This window comes from Pelodiscus sinensis, chromosome 2 (genome assembly GCF_049634645.1).
Source record: "Pelodiscus sinensis isolate JC-2024 chromosome 2, ASM4963464v1, whole genome shotgun sequence".
Lineage (NCBI taxonomy): Eukaryota > Metazoa > Chordata > Testudines > Trionychidae > Pelodiscus > Pelodiscus sinensis.
Window position 1 is genome coordinate 49192368 of NC_134712.1, and position 25185 is coordinate 49217552.

Sequence of the window (25185 nt, forward strand, 5' to 3'; positions counted from 1 at the left end):
GTTAACAGTGCTAACTCATTGCTGCTCATTAAAAGAGGGATAAAAAAAAGAACAGCTTCATTTAATAGCCTCAGATTTAACTTTTGTATCATTTTAGAATACTTCAGACCAGTAGAAATGTTTCCATGATTTAAATTCCAGTGGAAATAGCATTTCTTTAAGCTAACCCAGTCACAGGTGATTTGTGGTAGCACATGGGAAGTCCCTGTCCTCCTGCCAAAATCTTAAATTGCTAAAGGGGGTGCCTCCTCATACCCTCTCCATGTGGCCTTCTCTGCACCTCCTCTCTTCACAGGCACAAGTTGCCTATTCTTGTAATGCATGCAGCCCTGCCATCAGAGTACTGTGATAATGTATAAATACTAAAACTGGCTAGAAATACCACTGAGACGGATTTGTTCCTTTGGGGGTCTAACAGAAGCATAATGCTTAAAAATATATGTTTTAATATTAAAAATGAAAGAACATACAGTGGAGTTAACAAAATGAGCCAGGAGTTGGACTATTTCGCTCCCTTTGTCTGAGAAGCATGCAAAGGGGGCCTTGAGAAACTGTGGGAGAACTTCCTTGAATATCCCCTCCCAGGAAAGGAGTTAAGGCCCTGTGAAGTTTGGTGGAGCCATGTATCCACTGCCCTGATACACTATAGTCTCTCCTACCCCTTGCTAACCCAGCTCTGCTAAGAACATTTATACCCTTCCACACCCGCACATTTATATCCCCTTCACTCATAGGGCTGGAGCTTAGGGCCTCAGCTATTTAGCAAATAAAAGTTTTAGGGCTCTATTATGAAAACTTCAGGGCCATAAAGGAGCCATAACTGTCCTGGGGAGAATTTCCCAATGTCAGCAGTGACGCAGGACTGTCATAAATGCCCCTCCTCACACAGCAATGTGAGAAGTACTGAGACACAAACACAGAAAGAGACAAAAAGAGAGAGAGATTGTCTGACAGGAATTTCTGGGCTGCTTCACAGCCCTACTATAAATTAGAGCAGCTTAGAAGCTGCTAAAACATATGTTTGTGCCTATAGTGGCCCCCATAGCAGGCCTGTATCCAAGGAGAAGGAAGGTGCAAAAGATACATGAAGTCACCCTCACCCAGCCCTACTCCCAGAGTCCCAGGCTGCACCTGCAGAGCTATGGCACAGCTGCAAAGCAGTGCTTCATTGTTTAAGCTGCAGCTGTGGTGACTGGATAGACACAGAGGCAATCAATAGTGTGAAATGGGAGGTGGAGAAGTCCCAAGAGGTAGAGAGACAACTGCCAGAACAACCCTTGTGGGCGGGGCTTAAGGGCAAGGAGATGAAAACATGCCTGACGTGATTCAGAAGACTGAGCACAGCTGAGAGAACACCCTGTCCTGGAGATCACAACTTCCAAATAGCAGCCAAGGCTCAGCACAGCATTCAAACTAGGGATGTCAACATATAGACTACTACACAATTAACCAATAAGCCTGGGCTTAATCAATTAATCCTGTCAACTACGTGCTCCCCATTCTTGCTGCCTCTCTATCAGAGGCAGCAAGGAGAGGACAGGGAAGGTGGGAGTCAGCTTTTAAGCCAGTTCCCCATGACCACCAGATCCCAAGGAGCTGCTTGCCCCCCCCCCCCCCCCCCCCCCCGGGGCCAGGGCAGGTGGAGTTGGTACATGCAGAAAGCTGGCTTTCAAGTTGGCTGCCTGCACATATCAGCTCTTATCAGCTGCTTGCTTCCCTCCCCCCCCCCCCCCCCACACACTGCTGCCTATCCGACACCAGCACAATGAGGGAAGGGGGACAGGCAGGCACCAATACATGTGGGGAGCAGGCTTCTACTTGCCACCCCACACTGCTGCCTCTGATGCAGGGGTGGGGCCAGGAGTGCACTGACTGCCGGCCTGTCCCGGGGACTATCGAATAATTGTGTAACCACTAAAATTTGATGTGGTTACATAATCAATTGCTAACTAACATCCCCAATTCAAACTGTTAATGCTGGACGTGGCACGTGATTTTAAAAGCTATGACAAGGCACAAAATGAGACATACAAAAACCCAGTAGAGGAAGCACCTTGACACAGATAATGGATTTAAACCCCCTTCTGTGTAGGACATTGACTGATTGAGCTCCTGCAGTTAGCAAGCCACCACTGAGGACGTGTGGGAACTCCAAGTTGCTGTAGGATTGGCTTTTACGTCTACACTGCAATTAGATGTCCTTGACTAGCCCATGCCAGCTGACTGGGTCTCACTGGGCTCAGGCTCTTGGAGCTGTTTAACTGTGGTGTACATGCTCAGACTCAAATTGGAGCCCAGGCTCTAGGGCCCCTGAGGAGGGAACCCAACCAGCTGGCAAGGATCAGTTAGTTATTTGTTTTTAATTATGGAATAGACATATCCTCAGAGAAACTGGCCTGAATGCTGGTGCCAATCACCTTTTGAATTTGGATAATGGGGGGGAGAGGGTGTCATTAATTTGGTTTTTCATCTAAGATAGGAAAATGTTTATTTGAAAATAAATCAGTGAAGATGGATCTCAAAAATACACGGTCTATTTATGCTATAAATATTGAAGTGTCTTAAAGTCAAACAGTTAACTTAGACTGGAAGTTACAGTCAGTGTAGAATCGGAAGCTCTTATCTACTGAAGTCAGAACTAAAAGAAAAATAATGTGCTTGCTCATAGATCCCGTGTTTTTCTGTCCCGGCCACTGAAAACTTGTGTATCAAGGAGAAGATAAAATAAACTAAGGCTTTGCTGTAAAAATGATCTGTTCCATCTGTAGCTCAAGGCTTACTACAAATAAAAATAAAAACAACTAAACCAGAACAAAACATAGGCATGTAGCCATCTTTGACTTTGATTATATTGCCATCCGAAGGCCCATTACTTGGTAGCAGGAGCCAGTAAGACGAAAGCAGAAGATGAGATTCCACACCTACCTCTTGGTTTTTATAACAGATTTATTTGCCACTGCTTTCATAAATGTAACAGTCACTTTAAGAGGGGCTCAGGTTGATTTTCAAGGGAGCAGCAACTACAATTGCCACTGTGGGTTTAGTATCTGGAGGATGCTCTGTGGGGGAGAAGGGGGGAGAAGCGCTCTCTCGCTTTTGTTTTTCTTTCTCTCTGTGCAGACAAATAGACACACTGAGTTCAATTGAGGCAGAGTACATAAAGAACCTACAGAAAGAAGTCTACCTACTGGAACTCGAGACATCGTTTCTATATCCTTTAAATAATATAAGTTTGGGTGTTGTTAAACAGCTGTTGATTCTCTGACAGAATACCATATTGCATCTGATATATAATTACAGAAAGTTGCAGCATGCGTTTGGGAAACTGTAGATAATTCTCCTGCTAGAAAACCCCCCCAACATAGCTGAATCATTTTATTTATTGTAGGACACAAAAACAATTCCTTTTGTGTGGTGGTTGTCTGGAACATGTACATGAATTCCCTTATTTTGGGAGAATACAGGCCTCATGGGCATGCTGTTATCTTAGTTTGAGAGAAAACTGAATTCTACAGAGAATTCTACACCACTGGGGATGGAGTATAGCAGAGACTGAGACAGCCCCTCTCTGACTGAACTTTTGTCTTGGATACAAAGTTTACTTGCCTGTTTAGGGACTATGGTCTATATTACAAATTTAAATTGATGCAAGGCAATTTATATCAACCTAGCTGTGTCTGTGTCTACACTTAAATTGGTCACCCACTATTGTAAGCTCCCCATTATACTGACATCATAACACCATCACCCAAAGCAGCACAGCGTCATGGCTGATGTACTTAAGCGTATAACTTGCCCATGCAGAAACTGTTAGTTAGGGTTGACATAACTGTCCTCCAGCAGCTATCCCACAATGCCCCACCCTGGCTGCTTTGGTCCCTACAGTGAACTCCAGTGCCTAGGAGGGGTCACAGAGTAGATGCCCTCTTCCTCCTCACCTTTAAAGTTGTGCACATTATTTAAATTCTTTTTTCTGGTTGCCTGGCTTCGTGAGCACATCTCACAGCTCTCTGTTGTTGAGTGCAACTGGCCAGCTGATCCATGTCAGCAACATACTTCAGATGCACTCTTGCATGAAGTAGATAGAAGATACTGGATCTCCTGTGCCTATGAGGAAAGAGGATACAGCTATGAAACAGATGTAGAAACATTGACATCTACAAGCAGGTTGCTCAGGGGAAAGGGTATGACAGGGACTAGCAGCAATGCCACATGAAAGCGAGGACCTGTGGCTGACATACTTGAAGGCCAGACACACCAAAAATTGATCCACTGCGGAGTCACAGACATGCTGCTTTTACATGCCAGGTAGTCTACAATTATCTGCTGAAAGTTTCTAAGGATGGCTGCCCGATTTCTTCTTCTGTGGTCAGGCACTTTCCCATAACACTTAGTTACTTCAGCAGGCAGTATTGCAGTACCCAGATAAGCAGCAAACGGGCAGTTGGTGCCCAGCTTCATGAGCAAGGGGTCATCCGGGTCCCCTAGGATTACTCCGATCATTTCAAGGACCAGCCCACACTGATGGTGGCAAAGTGTCCCCACTAATCCAATCCACCAGTACTTGCATAACCATAGAGAAGCAGTCTTTCTTTGGTGATTTGGGGCCAAAATAGAGGTACACGCTCCATCACAGTTTGGGAATCCCATTGCTGCAAAGCCATCCACTCTGTCCTTCATGTTGCCAAGAGTCGCAGTCTTGCATAACAGGAGGTGATTAATGGCCCTGCACACTTGCATCACAACACCAGGTGGATTTCCCAATTCCAAGTTGATGCCTGACCGATCAGGAACAATCTAGCATTGCAAGTTTCCACAGCGTAATCACCATTTGCTTCTCCACTGGCAGGGCAGCTCTCATTTTGGTGTCACTGCACTGGAGAGTTGGGGCAAGCTCAGCCCACGTATCCAGGAACAAGGTCTTGTACAGCTAAAATTTCTGCCACCACTTCTTGTTCCAAAGCTCCATTATGATGGGTTCCCACTTAAGTGCTTGTTTCTTGGCCTAGACGAGCAGCAGCCACAGCTGCTTCATGACTAGGGCAAAGATTAGTCACAGGTATTTTACAAGTCATGGACAGGGCACGGGCGGTAAACAAAATTCACAGCCTATGACCGGTCCGTGCTCTGAGGAGGGGACTCTAGGCGTGTTGCAGGTGTCCTGGGGCAGGGGGTAGCTCAGGCACTGCTGGTGATTTTGGTCGGCAGTGTGCAGCCCAAGACTGCCACTAGTGCTCTGGGACCCAAGACCACCATCACTGCTGCTCTGGAATGAGTGGGGATGTGGTCGCCTGCTACCGTCATTGGATCTCTGGGTGGAGGAGAGGCATGCAGTGGCCCTAGACTTCCCTTAGTAGTACTGGCTGCTGCAGAAGTCACAGAGGTCCCCAACAGTCATGGAATCCGAGACCAAGTCACAGCCTCATCTTTGAACACCACCACCAACCTGGAACCGGTTCTCGCCATATCCCACGTCAATCTGTCCTCCAGAGAACTGGAACATTCCCCACTCAATCAGTCCTCCTGTGGCTCTACAAATATTCCAGTGCATACCTCCTGTGCTTGCAATGCTCCTCACGATGACAGTGCAGAACTGGGCAGGCTCCATAATTCTGTCAGAGATGGAGGAGAGCAGAGTGCACCATCCAAGTTTGTGAGCTTTTGGGGAAAAGGTGCAAAAATTATAGGATACTGTTCATATTATAGGATGGAGACAGTTGCAAACTGGCAAGTTGATCCCATGCTCTTTGTCACCCCTGCATGATTAGTGTCATCCCCATCATGTACTGCCAAAGCTTCCCAAAGACAGTGCCCTGGAAACAGTGCCAACTCACACAGTGGATGCCTACGCATGGTTCACTACACTGCAGCAAGCCAAGCACACCTGATGACTACACACATCATCAACACAAGGAGCCACGTACAAATGCACACAAGCAATATGCTAACTGAAATGGCTGCATGCCGATGTAACTTGAGGTGACATACACTTGGGCTGTGTCTAGACTGGCCAGTTTTTCCGGAAAATCTGTCACTTTTCCAGAAAACTTGCCAGCTGTCTCCACTGGCTGCTTGAATTTCCGCAAAAGCACTGACTTCCTACGGTAAGAAATCAGTGCTTCTTGTGGAAATACTATTCTGCTCCCGTTCAGGCAAAAGTCCCTTTTGCGCAAAGCTTTTGCGCAAAAGGGCCAGTGTAGACAGCTCAGATTTGTTTTCCGTAAAAAAGCCCCGATCGCGAAAATGGTGATCGGGTCTTTTTTGCGGAAAACCGTGTCTAGATTGGCACGGACGCTTTTCCGCAAAAAGTGCTTTTGCGGAAAAGCATCTGTGCCAATCTAGCCGCTCTGTTCCGAAAATGCTTTTAACGGAAAACTTTTCTGTTAAAAGCATTTCCAGAAAATCATGCCAATCTAGACGCAGCCTTGTAGTGTAGACACAGCCTATGAAATGAATGATTATGTCACTTCTCCCCACTCCCTACCAGGATTCTGAAATCAAATCAACCGGGATTCTTTTAAAAAAAAAAATCTTAAACATGAGGGGCTGGTCTACCCTGACAGGTTAGATCTGCATAAACCATTAATAGAAGAACTCTTCTGTTGACCTACCTACCTAACACCTCTTCAGCGGGATGAAGAGAACCCTTACGATGAGAGAACCCTCCGCGGCCAGTGTCAGTAGTAGTTCTTCATTGCAAACACAGCAGTGCCGTTGCTGAGTTTTAAGTTTAGACATAGCAAAGGTGTGATTGGGCAAGATAACACAGACCCACAACTATAAAATAATCAAACTGGTTTAAATCAAGAGCATGGCTCTGATCCTGCATTCCACATTCACCCAACCGATTTCAAAGGGTGTTTTAGATGGTTACTGGGATCAGTCCTTCCCTAATCATCTAGATGAAGGACTAAGGTTTTTATATATATAACCAAACAGAAATGATCGACAAATGTCTGAAAAAAAAAATTTTTTTATTGGAGTTTGGTTTTTTTTAAGCAAAACATTTAATTAGACTTGCAGAAGAAATAGCAGTCAACTTAGACACAAAATCCGTATTGTAAAAAGGGTATTAGGGTTGTGGTATACTTGTTAAGATCCTTGGTTTTTAAATAAAAATGCTCTCTGGGCTGGAATTTATTGAATTGGAATCTTCCAAGAAAAATAATTTCTGGAGGCTCATTTGCTCCTTTTTGCTGCATATTGAGAGGGGAGGAAAAAAAATCAGAGAGAAAATGGGTATGAGCATGGGCAGGGGTATGAGCATCACAGCAGGGGCAAAAAACAGACACGTCTGCCCCCACTACTTTCAGCTTTCTGTGAGCTGCCCCATGCTCCCCTTTCCCCCACAGCCCCACTCTGCCTCTTTCCTTCCTCACCCTATCACCTCCCTCAAAGCTCTGCCTGCACCCCGCTTCTGTCTGCCCCCCATTCCAGCCCCTCCTCAGAGTATGCCCCACCATTATTCCACCTTTTCCCATCCTCCTCTTCCCCCTTCCTCCTAACACGCCCCACCCACTGCACAGCTGGGTGGGCAGGTGGTGCTGGCAGGGAGGGGAAGGATCTGGATCAGCAGAGCCCAGTTAACAGCTGCTTGGTGGGTGGCCTCACGCCTCCCTCACTGTTTTTGTTTCTGTAAATGATCCAGCCCTGAAGCACCCACACAGTTGGTGCCTATAGTCCCCACTGCTACACAGACACTTGCAACCTCTCATCCACCACAACACAAGAGCTCAGCTGCACCTGACTGCTCACAAGAGAGGGTGGAGAAGTCAGGAAACAGCTGTTCTACTTGGCACACTTCCCTTGAAAACTAGCCTGTTATTTGCTCTGGGCATCAGAAGCTTCCTTTTTTTGGGCAGTTTGCTACACCCTTGAGGGGATCTGCAAGCCCAAGAGGCCAGCCAGTGGGAGGAGGTAGAGGTGGGGGTGGGCGTAGACTGCTTCAGGGTTTTCCCCTGCTTATGCAAGAATCCCCAACCACACTCCCCTCAAATCTGCAGAGTGGATGTGACAGAACAAAAGGCACACAGCTGTTTTTAGCATGTCCTTCCTCCAGCAACATTTTACCTACACAAAGGAGGCCATTCACATTCTGAATCTGTGGAGCCTGTATTTGTTAGAGGGAAGACTATACACAGAAAGCGCAGATGCACTTAGAAGGGCTCTCTTTAAAACACATTATTTAAGATCACATGGAAATTCACCCTTATATGCCAAAGGCTGACAGCTCCTAGGTGCCACTTAAGGCTTCAAAATACGGCCTCGGAAGGTATCCAGACCTTAGGGGTGAATTTCCTTCTTGCTTGCATTCTTATCGCAGGTGCACACTTTGCTTTGCATGTAACCAGTTAACCAATATGCTGTCTTGGTTAAACTCCTGGCAGTTGCAGCAGCCCACAGGCCTGGCCTCCAGTGGAGCGTTTAACTGTGAATTTCAATTGGTTCCACAGAATTTTTTTTTTTTAATTTTTACTTCTTGACTGAAAGTTCAAAAACAGGGTACTGTCCTCTGTGCATCACTGTACAGCATTAGTTCTTAGCAATGACTTATGGGAAACTAGGACACTCAATTGGGGTGTGAGACAGATCAATGAAGGCAAAACTTTTTTTTAAAATGTATTTTCCCTCCAATTCCTTTTCGACCTGGACATTTTCCACACATTACACCTGAGGGCATTCTGTGCCAAAAATTAATTTTCTATGCACAATATTTTAAAATTCTGCAAATTTTGTCAATAAATAAATGCTGAGGTTCCAACATGGCAGTGAGGATCATGGGCCACTGGCTGCCTGAAGGTGAAGATCACCCTGCAGCCTCCCCTCTCCCCCAGGTTATGGACTCAGTGGTGAGGCTGCACCTAGCCCTGACAGCACAAGGCCTAGGTAACACCCTGGAGTCATGTGCTCTGCACTAGGTGCGGAGCAGGTCCTGGTGTGGAGGGGCTCAGCACCGAGGAGATCCAGATGCACAGTGAGAGGAGTGTGTGGGGGTCAATCTGGGTGCAGGCAGCTCACTGGGGGTTCTAGGTGGGGAGATTCAGATGCACAGAGGCTTGTTGGGTGGGTTCCAGGAGCAGAGTAAGGAGACTCTGCAGCAGTTTCCAGGTGAAGTTTGTTGGGGGCAGAGAGGAGTGGGTGTGGGGGGTCTCAGTGAGGGAGAGGCGTGGGCTATGGGTGCAGCCAGTTGACTATCAATGGTGTGAGGGTCTGGATGTGGTGACTCAGCATGGGGTAGATGAGTGGAGGTTTGAACGCAGGGAACTCAGTGGAGTGTGGTCTGTGTCCATGGGGTGAGGGCCCTTAGACAGGGGGTCGGGGCATAGAGAGGCTCCAGCTGTAATGACTGAGGTTCAGTGGAGTGGGTTTGGGATAGAGGGCTAGGAGAGCTCTGGATGCACCAGATGAGGTTTGGCAGAGGCGTACTGATATGGTAGGCGAAGATGTACTGTGTTGGGTGTATAGGGGTGGGGATTAGGGTTACAACAGGGAAGTGATGGAGGCAGGAAGCCAGGGAGGATGCTGAGTTTCATCCAGCTGCTGGATGGTCTAACACATCTCTAGCCACTCCTTTCAGGGGAAGAGAAAGTCCCATCCTCTCCTGCCTCCTACCAGCTGATCCTGGCTCAGGGCAGAAGTTATTGGTTAGATGTGTTCCCAGATATGTTGTGATTTACCCCTCTGCCAGCTACTCCGGTTGCGTACAACCTTGTACTTGCACTGCTAAGGAGTGGTGTGAGACTTTTCTTACAGCTTCCCTTTGCTTTCCTATCAGAAAATTAATTTTCTGCTGGGAAGCAAAGAAATCTGCAGGAGACATTAATTCTGTGTATGCATAGTGGTGCACAATTTCCCCAGGAGTAACAAGTGTGAAAGACATACAGCTGCAAAAGGTCTGTCCAGGCCTCCTATACCCTCATTTCCCTTTGCAGGACATGGGGGAATTGGTGGTGTTGCTGAACTCATCACATGCATGCCACAAAAACGGGCACCGGTGCTCAATAGGTGGTTCAGAGTGAACCGTTATGAGTAGGCATACCACTAATGGCTGAAACTGGGCTTAAAATAAGAGGATGCCGGTTTAGCTCAGGAAATATGAACTCCTCAGCTGCAAAAGATTTAGCTGACTAATGTTGCCATCTTTCAATATGCTCGATATTTTACTTGAGGCCTCCATTCCAGGAGAGAAGGGATTACATCAGAATCTCAGCTTTCAAAGGCAACTTTCTAGCCTCACGGTGGTGGAGGTGACACTGAAAAATCTGACGTAAGTGCACCATAAAGGCTCAAAACCCAAACGTCATATAACAGTCCCCCACATTTTAAAAGAATCTCATGATGAAGCCACTCTCAGAACTTTAAAATACTGGGTTTCACAGTACTGGTGCCTAAATAATAGAGATCATTTAGTAGAGGTCAAACAGTTTTCTAGTCCTTGCCTGGATTCTAAATTCAGATTTGCTATCAACACTATTTAGAGGTTCTGTTCTATCTTTGTCAAGATTGCTCAATCAAAAAATAAACCTGCTGTCTCATGCAGCAGCTCCTACCTTAAATTCCAGCAACTTAAAAAAAAAAAAATCCAGGCTGGGAGTCAACAACCTTCTGCAGGACCTAGCAGCCCAGCATGGGGTTGGGAGCAGCCCCTATCTGCAGTGGGCCTGGAATTTTACATCCCTAATAGGAGCATCATTGCTTAAGTGCTACAGCTACAGCATTTTAAGTGTAGACCTACCTTTAGTGTAATTTCAGATACATCCCCACATCAGTCACTTTTTTAGCCCCACTCTTGCCAAACCTTACATAAAGCTATGTGTGTACTTAATTGATTTAAATGTGTGTTAAGGATGTGAACAACTAGTTGACCAGTCACTTCCCTCCCCCCATCCTGGCCCTTGCTGCCTCTACCAGAAAGATAGAGCTGAGCCAGGCTACATGCAGTATTTCAAAGCAGCAGCTCTGTGTGGAGCACAGAGTCAGCTGGAGACTCCCCCGCTGACCACAGGCTCCATGTGGTGCTGCAGCTTTAAAACACCACATGGAGCCAGACACCAGGCTCCCCGTGGCATTTCAAAGTGGCAGCGCTGCACAAAGTCTGTAGGTCAGCTGGGGACCCCGAGCTCCATGCAGCGCTGCTGCTGCTTTGAAACACCATGGAGAGCAGGGGGCCAGTGGGGACTGCTGATTCCCCTGCTGACCCAATGTTCCCCACAGTGCTTTTGCCTTTGAAGTGTAGCAACAGCCCTGGGGCTGTTAAAGGGGGAGGTGCCCTTATCGTCTAATCAAATAGTCGATGCCAATTACATCAACTATTCAATTAGCCAAATAATCAAAATTTTACATCCCTAATGTGTATAGTTACATATGTCCTTAAGGGAGAATAGAAATGGGTCAGTAAATTAGATATCTGTTTAACGCTTTTCTCAGTTGTGCAATAATATTGTGTGGTCTAGCTTACTACTGTGAATTTGAAATGTTATACATAATGCTAAAGAAAGAAATACATACAAGATAATACTGTGACATTTCATAGAGTTTATCAAAACTAGCTGCTTTAAAAATGGCTTAAGATGATGAAAAATATTTAGGATATAAGAATTTACTAGTGTTAGCAACTCAGTTTTATCACAAGGCCATTTCGATATTTGGTTTTGGTTTTTATATTTTTCCTTAAAGCCCCAGTTCCTGGAATCATGATTATCTGAGATTCTCACATGGGTTCTGTTTGTTTGCTTTAAAGGAAGTTTCTAGTGTTCATGGCTATAGAGGAAAGTCATAAAGACTCAGTAAATCTGAGTTAAATCATGAGATTTTCAAAAAATATTCTCATAATTTTGGGGGGCCTGACTCATTTTTAATGCTTCAGGTTGGCAATGCTGAGTGGTCCTGAGTAATAAAATGCTAGAAAACATGTAAGACAAGTTACACAAAAAAGGAAAATAAATTTGAAAGTATAACTTTAAAACAATCTTCAGTTTTTATATTTTTAGGTTCAAGAATGACAAAGTAGCTAATGCCAAATCTTGGATGAAATGTTGGAATAAACACTCAAACAAGAGCTCTAGTAACAATACAAAATAATGCTTTCCAGTCACTCATCTGGCACTAGTCAAACAAGCAACCACCTGTGACCAACATCACTATGACTACCACTTTATGTAAACAACCTGTCTCTACATTAGCTTGTCCTCCCAAATACTCTCTCCCTCCCACATTTGTTTATTCACTTGTTACAGAATTTCCAACCCCAAACAGGGTTAAAAAGAACCCACTCCTGTGACCTAAGAACCATGACACTGTTTTATTTGCCTTGTGCTCCGATCCTTCAAGGTGTCCCCGGGGTCTTATTTTCAAGCTCTATGCACCATTGTAAGAGCTAGATTTTTTTTTGCTTTTGTTTTTTTAATGAAAAGGTGAACGTCTCATGAAATCGGTTGATAGCAGCTGCAGCTTTAAAGAAAAACACACCAGCTATAATGAGACCTGCAATAAAACTCATGGGAGTTGGCAAGACTTTTGTTGCATATTATCTAAAATCTATCTTGTGAGCTCTCTGGGACCAGGACTATCTGTTTGTGTCTATGTCTGTGTAGTGCTAGGCCAGTGGCTGGCATGCTAGAATTACGATATACATATTCTGAATGCAGTAAAGTTTAGCATCAAATGAGAAACCCACTACTAAGCTTCTAGTTATTAAATTAATGTTGCAAATATTAGAAGTGTAATACTGTATGATCTTTTGCCCTTCTGAGCAAATTATTCCTCAACTGTACATTGTAAACAAGAGAGCAGGCAAAAAAGGCTGCTAGTATTCAACCAAAACTCACCACTCAAGCAGAAAAAGTGTTGCAGAAGATGAAGGTAGGTTTTCCAATGTCTACATTAATACAACTCAAAAGCAGTGTGCTAATCTGCTTCTTCATTCCTACCAGAATCTTGTTCTCTGAAATTCTCCCACCCCCTTTTTCTTTTAGATGCATATTCTAAGGTAGCCTCTTTCTACACCCCCCTCACACACAAACAGTTTGAGCAGCTGCCTTCACCTCCAGTGAAGCATCTTAAGTCTCTCTTATCCAGCCTTACTTACTCTGGAACCGTTTGTAGTTACTGCACCTACAGTTCTAGTTACGAAGGTTCTAGTCCATAAAGAATTTGAAAAGAAAGATACTCACCTGTGTGCACATTCTGTACATCCTCTCCTATAGACCAAATACTATGAAAATTCACTCCCTCCCACTTTTGAAGTTCAAAGTGCAAAAAATCAGCAGCTGTCCAATAAATTACATACTACATTTTTTGATGTTTTGTCATTACCCCTTGTAACACTGAAAAAAATGCAGAATTAAAATCTTACATATGTCCTAACACGCTCCATAATTTATGGACTGCCTCATAGTAATTCACTCTCTTCAGGAACCTTGTTGCAGCACCGTTCCATTTTGCAGTGCAAATGAACCTCTAACTATGTTTTAACAATGACTCAGCCTTGTGCAATGTCCTGGCATGATTCAGGAATGGAACGGAAAGGTCTTGTTTATACTACAAAATGAAAGCCTGTTACCACCAGTTGGGGACAAACTTCTGTATTGGCTTTGCATAGCAAATCTGTACTATTCAAGAGGCACTATATAGGATGGGAGTACAGGGTGGAGGGAGGGAAATCAGGAACCCAAGTAATGATGAGCATGGCCTTGCATGTGTTCATCTCACAAGAGCTGGATCAACAATAACAAAAAAACCTAATATATAAACAGCAGTAACTTGGATACCTCAGTCCCCACACACTCATCTGTGTCATTTAAATTGGGGGCAGCCATTTCCTGAGCACCTAAGGAGTTTGTCTGTTGTCCTTGGCTTCATATGCAGATATATAAAGCATCAGTGCAGGATTTAGGAAGTTGCTGAAAAATACCTATTCTCATATCCTTTGTTACTGGGATACCTCTAAGTTCCTGCTTGACAGCCTAGTGTCTTGTCAGTTGCTGACTGCATGTGTCCTCCCTGCATGCTGCACTAGTTCTGGCAAAAGTTTCAGAGGGGTAGCTGTGTTACTCTAACTGAAAAAAACTCAAAAAATTAATAACCAATGATCTTGTAGCACCTGAGTAACAAAAAAAATGTAATGGTATCATGAGCTTTCATGGGCATAACCAACTTCATCTAAAAAATTCATCTGAAGTGGGCTGTGCCCATGAAAGCTCATGATACCATCTACATTTTGTGTTAGTCTCTAAGGTGCTGCAAAACTATTTGTTCTTATTTTTTAAAGTTAGTTCTGGCCAGATAGCCCATACGGCAGCCTTTGATGGAACTGCCCCAGACAACCACAGAATCAATTTGGGAAAAGGCACATGGTCAGGTTTATCCCCAACAAAGCACAGTATTACACTCCATACATGTATGCCTTTAGGAACGGACTTTCTGCTCCCCCCTCAGCCAAAGACACCACCTCTGTGACTCCTCTTTTATACACTGATACAAACAAGTTACATATTTAATCAGATCAGAGGGGAATTACTACCCTTTACCCTGTACACACCCGTTTGTTCAAAACATCTCTGTCCATCGCCCTGTCATCCTGCAAGCAAGTTCTGCTTTGTGGGGGAAGAGGCAAAGGACAGGAGAGGCTTGGCCTCAGGGTGGAGCCTTGGGGAAAGGGACTTGGGGCAGAGCCTGAGTGGCCTAGGGAGCAGAGGCCTGGTCTGGGCTTTGGGGCCCACACAAGCTTAAGCTAGTCCTGTCTTCCTTTGCCTAGCTCCCTGCCTAGTGTACTAGCTGTTGTTGATCTCATTCTAAAGTGCTTCTCTCTCCTCCCATTCATTGAATGGGGAACTGAGATACCTAACCCAGTTTTGTGGATCACGGTATATTCCTGTGATTTTCTAGGCACCTGAAAGTTAGGTATTGAAATGTTGAGTGTGGTAGAGCCCAAGTCCTTGTGTGAAGCTGAGCCTTAGGGGCTGCTTCCAGAGGGGCACAGACCTAACCTGTTATCTCTTTGTTTTGTTCAAATGCTACATCATTTACTTTTATATTAATATGCACAGTGCTTCAAAAATCATTTAAATCTATTTTGAAATGCAACCAATTCATTTCATGAACACTGACATTTTTGTTTCAGGCTGGGGAAGGACATGCAGCAGGAAATACCAATCACATGTACTCTAAAAACATCAGTGTAGAAGATTTAGCTTACCCCACTTAATTACAACAAAAACTGGAACTGAAACTCGAACTGTCATTATCTTAGAGCACAGTACTATGGACATACCTACCCTTTCCCTTAAGAAAAATACACTTTTGCTGCATGTTGCTGCTCAACTTTATGCATGGATTAATCAATAGAACTGCATCTGCATAAGCATTTGCAGGATGAAGGCCTTAGCCTGAATTGAGTAACATTGGTGACCTTTGTCTTTATTGATAAACATGCTTCTTTATAATCTGAACAGGAAAAAGGGGGATAGCAATATTTAAGTTTATACTGCACTTTGTAGTACCAAAGCCAGAATTTGCCAAGTGCCCTAATTAGATGAATCAAACGGATTTTCTCCAAAAACAAATACAGTGTTAATATTAAGAAAACAGCTACTGTTTTTCCTGTGTAAAAGCACGACAGCTCATAAATAAAGCATGAGAAAAACAAAAGGAGTAAAACTATGCCAGCCCCCAAAGTACCTTAAGGTTCATTTACCTGTCAGAATGATTTTCCCAGTGAAGGAAACTGCTTGCTCACATGAAACAAGAAGTGAAGCAATTTACATGTGCATCATTCATTCTTTCCCATGTAATTTTTCCATTGGGCTATAATTTACTATGTCACAGGACTTGAAGGTCACAGCTATATGCTGAGTAGGTTCTGATTGCAACAATAACTGTGAACCAGCCTTTGACAATTCTTGATTCTTCACTACTAGAAAATAAGATATGGTGGATAATTAAACTCTTGGAATTAAAGATTTGTCAGTTAGTACACTTTGAAGGGAAGGTCTGGGTATTCTCGGAGTCTGAAACCAGGTCTACTCTATAAAAGTGTATCAGTATGTCGCCCATGAAAAACCCACACCCCAGAGCTCCACAACCTAACCCTCTGTGTAGACAATATCACAATGATGGCAGGACTTTTCCTGTTGACACACTACTGCCTCTCGAGGAGTGGATTGTTACTCCAACCGTAGAACCTCTCTCATTGGCATAGTAGCATGTTCACTGAAGCACTACAGTGGCACAGCTGCACCACTGCATGTGTGCTGCTGCCACTTTTTAAACATAAACCTTCCCCAATCAACTTACTACTGCTGTATTAAAAACCATACAGCTTGAAAATAACATTAAAGGAATGCTTTCATACTTCTGGCTATGTATACAAAATATCATTCAGGTATGTCTGTAACTAGCAGTGATACCTTTCTGGTTTATCCAGATGAGAAAAAAATTCTACGACCACCACATGGGTCTTTCTATTTAGTTCCTTGGCTATTAGGGAGATAAACAATTTGCAGAAGCCTCTCACTGCTATCCCTCTCCCCCTTCTATCATCCACTTACAATTTGATTCTACAAGATGCTGGCAACCTATGAGAACTCGAACTGCCACAGAAACTGATGAGAGAGAAAAGGATCAGGGCTCAGGGCAGTGAGCCCTTAAACCAAGTATAAAAAGATTTTAGTGGTTTAATATGAGTATTTATAGAGGGCTCATCTTGACCCTTGTTTCCCTACAGTGACAAGAGGGAATGTATCTAGGAAACCAAGTTCTGTCCTCAGTTATCACCATGCAATTCCATTGATTTCCAAGTGCAGCTGAGGACAGACCTAAAAGTCTGTGAGACATGCCCTTGCGTTCCAGGTTCCACCAGGCTGTAAACCATTTAAAACATGGCCTGGCTCATCAATAGCTTTGCCTTTTGGTTTGTCATTAGATATTGGTCTGTCATGTACAATGTGTTTAACGCCAAATAACACTTACAGATTTACTATACGAAAACCAAGTAACATGGCCTTCAGTTTTCCCTATCAATCCCAAAGCAATATTATCTGACAATGTAACAGATCAACTTCCTGGAGAAATTTGAACAAAGCACACCAGTGACCATCAGTTTCAAGGCCTACTCTAGCAAAGAGCCATGCCTCTAATGTCCCAGCATTGTCTCAGTGAAGTCCATAGGACTCCAGCAAGGCAGGGAGGGTTAACAAGGCCTCAGAAGAAAAGGGCAGAGTCAGCCCCAGAGCTTCCTACAGCATGCCAATTTAAAAGGCCTTGTGCTTCAGCAGCTGCAGGTAGGCCTAAGTGTCTGGTTGCATCAGTCCTTTGAGGAACCAAAGCTCTAATGACTGCAACTGTATCATGCAGAAGTTGTGCACCACGGAAAGCAGAAAATGTTAATGTTTGGAAGGAGTAACATTGGACTGGTACAACAAAATCATCACTGAAGGAGTTCACTAAGTATCTATCCCAGTTTCTGAAGAAACTTACTGAAGGACTCTTGTATGTACCGGTGAATTTTTTCTTTATTAAGCATTTTATAGGCAGAAGTAACATCAGTGATTTAACAAGAGAATAGTAAGTATACAGACTCCTGCAGTTACATATGTAGCAGAGGAGGTGTTTATACAGTTTCTTGAAAGTAAGTTGATATTTGTACAGACTTGTTTTCATTACTGCCTCTTAATTACAACAGGAAGGCTGATTGGTGTTGGGGCCAGCTGCTGATTTTGGGCATGCTTAAATGATTTCAGTGTCATCTTAGCTTCAATATTGTTGACTCTGATCAATGAAATGGGATCCTGCTTTTGTATTATACAATAAAAAAGCCAACAGCAGTGGATACACATGCTTCCCTCAAACATAAAACGGGTACTGTGATGAATGTGCACAGATTAAGAACTTAATAATAAGGGAAGTACCTACATAAATCTGAAGGAATCCTACTTGAAGGCCACCATAAACTGAACATTAACCTGGGAAACAAAAGTATTGCCAAACCCGTAGTGGCCCTGCCAGCTCATAGGAGCTGGAGCACTTTGTATTTGAAAAATCTCACTACGGAGCTGTTAGTCTGTGTGGGAGTAAAGAAGGAATCCAATAAGAGTGGAGTCTTTGTTTTTATTGTTAATTATTTAATGCTTACCTATTTTTCCTCAGATTATGTTCTTTTCCTGTTTTTCTCCTCAGTTTTTAACCTTTGACTATTTTTTAGTGTAAGTATGGAACCCCTTCAGCACCCTCAAGATTAGTAAATTTGTATTACCCTGAAACACAAGTGCATAAAAATTCTTATGCTGTTATATTTATAGGAATTACAATCAGAAATAAATACTGCTCAGCTGGAACTTGGAAAGAAAGAGACCACCACCAAGTTTTTCAAGGCAGAAAATCAAGCCACGCATGAACATCTGCAAACTTTGTCAGGTAGTAAAGGATCATTCCAATGTGTGGTACTTATGCAACAGTTCATCCTTAAGATAAATTCACACCTAACCTGAACAAATTTGTATGTGAATGTGTTACATAAAAGAAAGTAGAATACAGTGGAAATAAGGGGGGGGAGGTGTTATTTTGGAATATTTGAAAATAGTCTGTTTTAGATTAAAGCTCACAAAGAAGCCAAAGTTGTGCTAGATGATGTACAGAAGGGAAAAGGCAAGGCATCTATCTGATCAAATACATGACAGCTAGTGAATGTAACGAACAATGTTGCCTTGTTGTGGGTAACAGGTGCAGCTGAACTAGTGAAGAATATGTTGTAATCACAGAGGCAGACAATTAACCCATGTTAGCACCATTTTCAAAGACCACAGTTAAGAGCAGTAGCTATTTCTATTTTATGATAATTACGTTTATTTAGTAATTGGAAGTTTTAATTGCACAATAGTCCTGGTTTAAGCCAGCTGAGATCCATCCATTGATGACACTTGTTGTCTGCAATGGGCACATGTTCTTATTGCTGAATAGCCCCTGGGGAAAGGAATAGAATCTTATGGTTCTTTTGTTTTGACATATGCACATCTTACCAGTTCCATATACATTAATTGTGAGCCTGACTAAGTTAGCGCTCTTCTTTTAGGTAAAATGGAAGAGATTTTAAAGAGGGATTTGCATAAGAAGAATGGTAGTTTGAGAGTTCATTGCATGCATAAGAGAAATTATTTGTTACAATTTATTATAGTATTAATAGTGAGCTTTTAAATCAACAACAGTATTTGTAGTTACATCGTATTTAACCATCTAAAACAGAGGTTCTCCACCAGTGATCCAGGTCCTCGGGTGGTGGGGAGTGATAAGGAAGGCAGAGGGCTACAAGCAGATTTCAGGGGGGTGCCAAGCAGGACCACTGTTAGGTTTGCTAGGGCCCAGGGCAGAAAGCTAAGCCTTACTTTGTGGAGCTATTGCCCGGAGCTCCTAGCCCTGCCAGCTGGGGCTGAAGCAGAAGCTTGAGCAACTTAGTTTTATGGGAACCTCTGACACATGAGGCCTCACAGCTTGCTACCCCTAGTTTTTATGTGCAAAAAAGCCACTTGTGTTACTGATGGGTTGTGGAGCTCTTACAGCATGTTGGGAAGGTTTCACAGAAAAAGATTGAGAATTCTTTTTTAAATTTAGATTAACTGGGTAACTGAATAGTCAATGCAATTGGGTAATGGATTAGTCCAAAGGCGGAGGACCCCCTTGTCATGTGTAGCAACAGTCCCAAGGCTGCTGTTACATTTCAAAGGTGAAAGCACTGTGGGGAGCACAGGGCCAGAGGAGGATTCAAGCAGTCCCCCACCGGCCCTGTACTCCCTACAGCATTTAAGCTGCAGCACTGCATAGAGCCCAGGTTCAGTGGGGGAATCCCCAGCTGTCCCCGAGCTCCACATGGCACTGCCACTTTGAAATGCCACCTGCAGCCCAGGGCCAGCTAGGGACTCTCCAATTGGCCCTGAGCTGCATGCAGCGTTTCAAAGCAGCAGCGCCTCGTGGAGTCCAGGGTCTGGCCCCGGGCTCCACAGGGTGCTGCCGCTTTGAAGAGCTTTCTGACAAACAACAAGGGGGAGGGGAAGGAGTGACTAGTGTGTTGATTATCTGATAAACATTTGCTTACTGGATAGTAGACTAGTCGTTCACATCCCTTTTCTAGATCAGATTGTTAGGGAATCATCTTTTTAACCACTAGTCATTTGAGCAAACTACTACACAGTTTCAGAAGCCACTGTGAAGATGGAAAGGGTACAGATTTCAGTTTATGAAACTACCATCTGAAAGACTGGTATTTCACACAGCTGCCAATACTAGAGAAAAGTTCTTATTAATGGAGGATGTCACAAAGCTGAAGAAACTGGCTGAGATTGTCAATCAGGATATTTCACACAAAGAAGCAGAGCTACTAAGAGTCCAACAAGAACTACAGAAAGCCATGAATTCTGTTAAAGAAAAAGAACATGATATCCATCATTGGGAAAACCAAGTAAGTAATCCTAGCTAAATACTTCTTTTCATGGATTAAATTTACACAGCAAACTCTCAGATGCTTAGATGTTAGAAATGGGGAATACCTGATAGTCATCCAATCCACTTCTGCCCTATTTAGCCTAATTTGAAAGCACTTGTACCAGAGAAAGCTTTCGTATTTCCTTTGGAAGACATCCACACAGTGTAATTAGATCTCATTTCTCTTGATCAGAATCTCTCCCCCCATATAGCAGTCTTTGTGGACACCTGAAAGTGTCAATGAACTCCCAAAACTGACAACCTGGAGTGGAGTTTCTCATGAGTATTAGCTTAGCAGGACTTCAACTCCTGCTGGATAGTTCTGCAGATTACAGATACAAAAAGAACTTCGGTATCTAAGTCTCAGTGCACTAAGTCCTACTGAACTGGTCAACAGTTTAGCATAATCCAGGATGTGCAGTCTGGATTGTGTGCTCCCTCTATTTGCCACCTTAGCTTTATAACCATAATTCAGCAAAGCCCTTAAACCACATGCTTAATTTTAGACACACATATACAGGCTGTGTCTTCAATGTAGTTCAGCACCATGATTCAACAAAGTTCACAGGACAAGTCTGCTTTTGGTTAATCAGGATTTAGGTCAGAAAGACTGGATTTTATTCAAAAGTTCTAAAAATGAGGGTGAAGAACCTGGAATGAAAAATGGTCTCCTTTATTTAGCGGTTATTTAGGAATCTTTGGCTGCAAAGAGTAACATGTGAGAGCGGTGACTCAGTACTAGTACCACAAACAAAATAAAGAAAAGTTTGCCCACATAAAACATGATAGTTGAAGAGCTACATTAGAAATGGATTAGTCATTTAAATAATCAAGGTAGTCTAGAAACAACTGGGGCTAATTCATGTGAGTTTTAAATAGTCATTGTGAGGCTTAAATATTAACGTCATGTTAAACACAAGAGCACCAGTCCACAATTAAAAGCTACTGTCTTATTCTGCCTGTTTGCAGATTGCAGTGGTAGTTCATGTTGTAGAAGATAAGTTTTAGATTTATTTTATAAAGTTTATATTTTGAAGCATACTTCTGCATCAGATTCACAGCTGTAGGACATAAATCCCCACTGTACTCCATGCTATACAGATCTGTCAATATAAAAGTCAGGACAAGGGCTGGAACAACAAACAAGAATGTATATTGACAATCCCCTGAAAAAGACATTTTTCTCAACTCTTTGAAACTAGATTACAGGCAGTCCCCGGGTTACGTACAAGATAGGGACTGTAGGTTTGTTCTTAAGTTGAATTTGTATGTAAGTAGGAACTGGTACATATTGTAGGGGAAACTCTAGCCAAACATTTCTCCAGAGCTCAGTTTTATTCTCCCACACCTCACTTCCCTCAGTCCTTTATTCTCAAGCTGAGGTGTCTGCTGAGAAAAGCCGCTCCGCGTCTCCCTGGTCTGCTGGGGGAAAGCAGCTAGTGCGGGGCTGCCTCACCCCGTTTGTAAGTAGGGATCCGATGTAACCCGGATCCATGTAACCCGGGGACTGCCTGTAGTTGATTTTTAAAAATATTATTTACACAGCAAGTGCAGTATAGTGAGCCCTCGCTACTTCGCGGTTCGACCATCGCGGATTCACGACTTCGCGGACTTTTTTCATTACATTATGTATATACGTGAATCCGCGATGGTCGAACCGCGAAGTAGCGAGGGCTCGCTGTATACATGTTAAATATACATGTCCCTACTTCGCGGATTTTCAACTATCGCGGTCGGGTTTGGAACCTATCTACCGCGATAAACGAGGGTTCACTGTAATGAGAAACTTGAAACCTTTATATCAACACTCAAAATCATAAAATTTTCAAGTCAAATTCTAGTCTGACTCAAGATAGCCATAGAATGTCACCAAGGGTTTCCTATATCATGTTTTCTGTTTGAGCTAGACCATACCTTTTAGAAAGATATTCAGCCTCGATTTACGTCTTCATGCACTGCAGAACGCACTACATCCCTAGGTAAGTTGTTCCAATGATTAGTTACCATCACTGTGAAAGATTGTGCCTTGTTTTGAAGTTGAATTTGCGCTTTAGCTTAGAGCCATTGATCTTGTTATGCGCCTCTGTCTGCCTAATTAAAAAATCCCTGTTCTCGCTGAACTGCAGGTCTATCACTGATAGTCCCAAACACAAAATCCCATGACTTGCTGCTGTCACTTATAAATACTGATTTAGTTATTTACCAAAATCTAAAAAGTTACCTTTAAGCTCCTGCCAATACCAACCATAAGGGATAGAGATAGCCGGGAATGTGAGGGGAAATAGGGAAAAAAGTATTTTCAGAAGGATTATTCTAATTTTTATTCAAAAGATTCTTGCATTTTTGTATTGCAAACATAAGTGTCCTGCCACACTTTTCCCCCCCAACCATTGCTTATCAGTGAATTGAAATAGAAATGTAGCCGTGTTAGTCTGGTGTAGCTGAAACAAAATACAGGACTATGTAGCACTGTAAAGACTAACTGGTTTATTAGATGATGAGCTTTCGTGGGCCAGACCCACTTCCTCAGATCAAATAGTGGAAGAAAATAGTCACAGCCATATATACCAAAGGATACAATTTAAAAAAAAAAGAACACATGAAAAGGACAAATCACATTTCAGAACAGAAGCGGGATTGGGGGGGGGGGGGGGGAAGGAAGGTGAATGCCAGTGAGTTAATGATATTAGAGGTGGGGAAGGGTAGATGTCTGTGAGTTAATAGTATTAGAGGTGATAATTGGGGAAGCTATCTTTGTAATGGGTAAGATAGCTGGAGTCTTTGTTCAGCCCCCCGCGGAGAGTGTCAAATTTTAGCATGAATGTCAGTTCAGAGGATTCCCTTTCAAGTGCAGATTTGAATGTCTTCTGAAGTAGGATGCAGGTTAGCAGGTCATTGAGACAGTGTCCTTTCTGGTTGAAATGACAAGCAACTGTTTTTTCTTTGTGATCCAGTCTAATGTCTGTTTTGTGGGCATTGATTCTTTGGCGAAGTGTCTGAGAAGTTTGTCCAATGTACATAGCAGACGGACACTTTTGGCACATGATAGCATAGATTATATTTCTGGAGGCGTAGGAATATGTATTCTTGATCTTATAACTCACTTGGTTAGGCCCAATAATGGTGTCAGCAGAGTGAATATGTGGACAAAGCTGGCAGCGGGGTTTGTTGCAAGGGAAAGTACCAGGGTTGGTATTAGTGTGGTATGTCCTGTGGTTGTTGGTAAGAATCATCTTGAGGTTAGGTGGTTGTCTATAGGAGACTATGGGTCTGTCTCCCAGAGCTTCTTGTCCAGCTCTACCTAAGACTTAGAGACGGCTTCTTTTCTCACATCCCCCAAACGTTTCTTTTGTACAAACAAGAGTTCTGTTGTAAAGAAACGCAACGGCCACTAGAAGTTTCAAAAATTAGCCCATGTAGTCTGAGGAGGAGCTCAGGATTTTGAAAGGATACAAGAAAGCTAGGTACCCAACTCCCATTGATAGTGGGATTTGGATGCCCAGATTCCTTAGACCTCTTAAAACGTCCACTGGAGTCTTTTGTAGAACAGAAAGAAAAGAAAAAAAAATGAGAAACCTAATCTGCGCTGTATCCCAATACTAAGATAAAGAGGGTATATCCTGATTCTCCAAGCTGCTCACCTACGAGAGAGCGCTCTTGGTCAGCACACAGCAAAGGAGAATAAACATTCACAATCGCATCACAATCCCTGGTAGTCTGAGCCCTTTCTGACCAGAGGCCCCACTACTGTAGGGCATTTGGAACCCTATCTTTATCACTTCTCACAGGCAGTAACACATTTGGATTTAGCATGCTTTTCCATGGCAATCAAAGTACTTTGATGAACACAAACCTCACAATACCTTATGAAGTATTATCCCCACTGAAGAAATGAAAATTGTCTATAGAATTCTAGAGCAGTGGTCCTCAGCCTTTACCATCTCATGACCCTCATGTTAGTGTGCAAGTGTTTGTGACCCTCTTCCATTTAATGATTAAAAGAAAAGGGTGACTCACCACCAGACCTGTCTGTGACCCAAAGATAAGAACCTGTGGCCTACAGAATACTTACAACAGGTGCTAACAGAACTATTCAGAGCACCCTTTGTTTCCCAGAAATACCACCTGTGCTTCCAATATTAGATTAAAAAATTTAGAAAAAAAATTAAAAAATTGGAAGAGGTATTTTTATATGCTCACTGTATCTTTAATCTCTGCATTGTTGTGTTCAGCTCCTCCAACAGATGCAGCAACACCAGGATATGGAAGCAAAGCTTGTGGAAAATAGATCAGAATGTGTAAGAGTGCAGGCGTTGCTTCACCAGCTGGAGGAGAAATACCTTACTAGCTCCAAGGCTGTACAGCAGCATATTGCTAAAGAACTTGGGTAAGAACATATGCAGAGCCGGCGATTTACTTATTTCAATAGCTAGTGAAGGGGGAGGAGAGAGAGAGCGCGCGTGCATTGTTTGGAAGTGCTGAGCATCTGCACTTTCCAGTGGCAACAGGATCCTTGATAGCAAAACTGACATCATGGCACATGCAGAGAGCCATTTACATTTATTTGGGGAATCTAAAAAGTGAATTTGGTGTTCAAGAAATGTTTATCCAGGTATAGCATCAGACAGAACAATTTAAGCTTCTCCACACTGACTTCATAGAAGTATGAGGAAAGTTCATAGTTTTGCCTATTCTTTACATTGAGGAGTTGCAAAT

General features: G+C 43.2%; 1 protein-coding gene across 3 annotated transcripts in view; it reads left to right on the forward strand.

Moving 5' to 3' along the window:
- Positions 1-25185, forward strand: part of LOC102445697 (uncharacterized) — a 42517-nt gene that overhangs the window by 2512 nt on the left and 14820 nt on the right. For all 3 annotated transcript variants that reach the window (XR_003091597.2, XM_006135275.4, XM_025190841.2), the window contains 5 exons: positions 3121-3210; positions 12783-12861; positions 18297-18411; positions 20262-20446; positions 24702-24856. Coding sequence is in view for 2 of the 3 variants with exons in the window: in XM_025190841.2 (XP_025046626.2) it covers positions 3121-3210; positions 12783-12861; positions 18297-18411; positions 20262-20446; positions 24702-24856 (624 nt within the window). In the remaining variant the exon portion in view is untranslated. The remainder of the gene's footprint in view (positions 1-3120; positions 3211-12782; positions 12862-18296; positions 18412-20261; positions 20447-24701; positions 24857-25185) is intronic.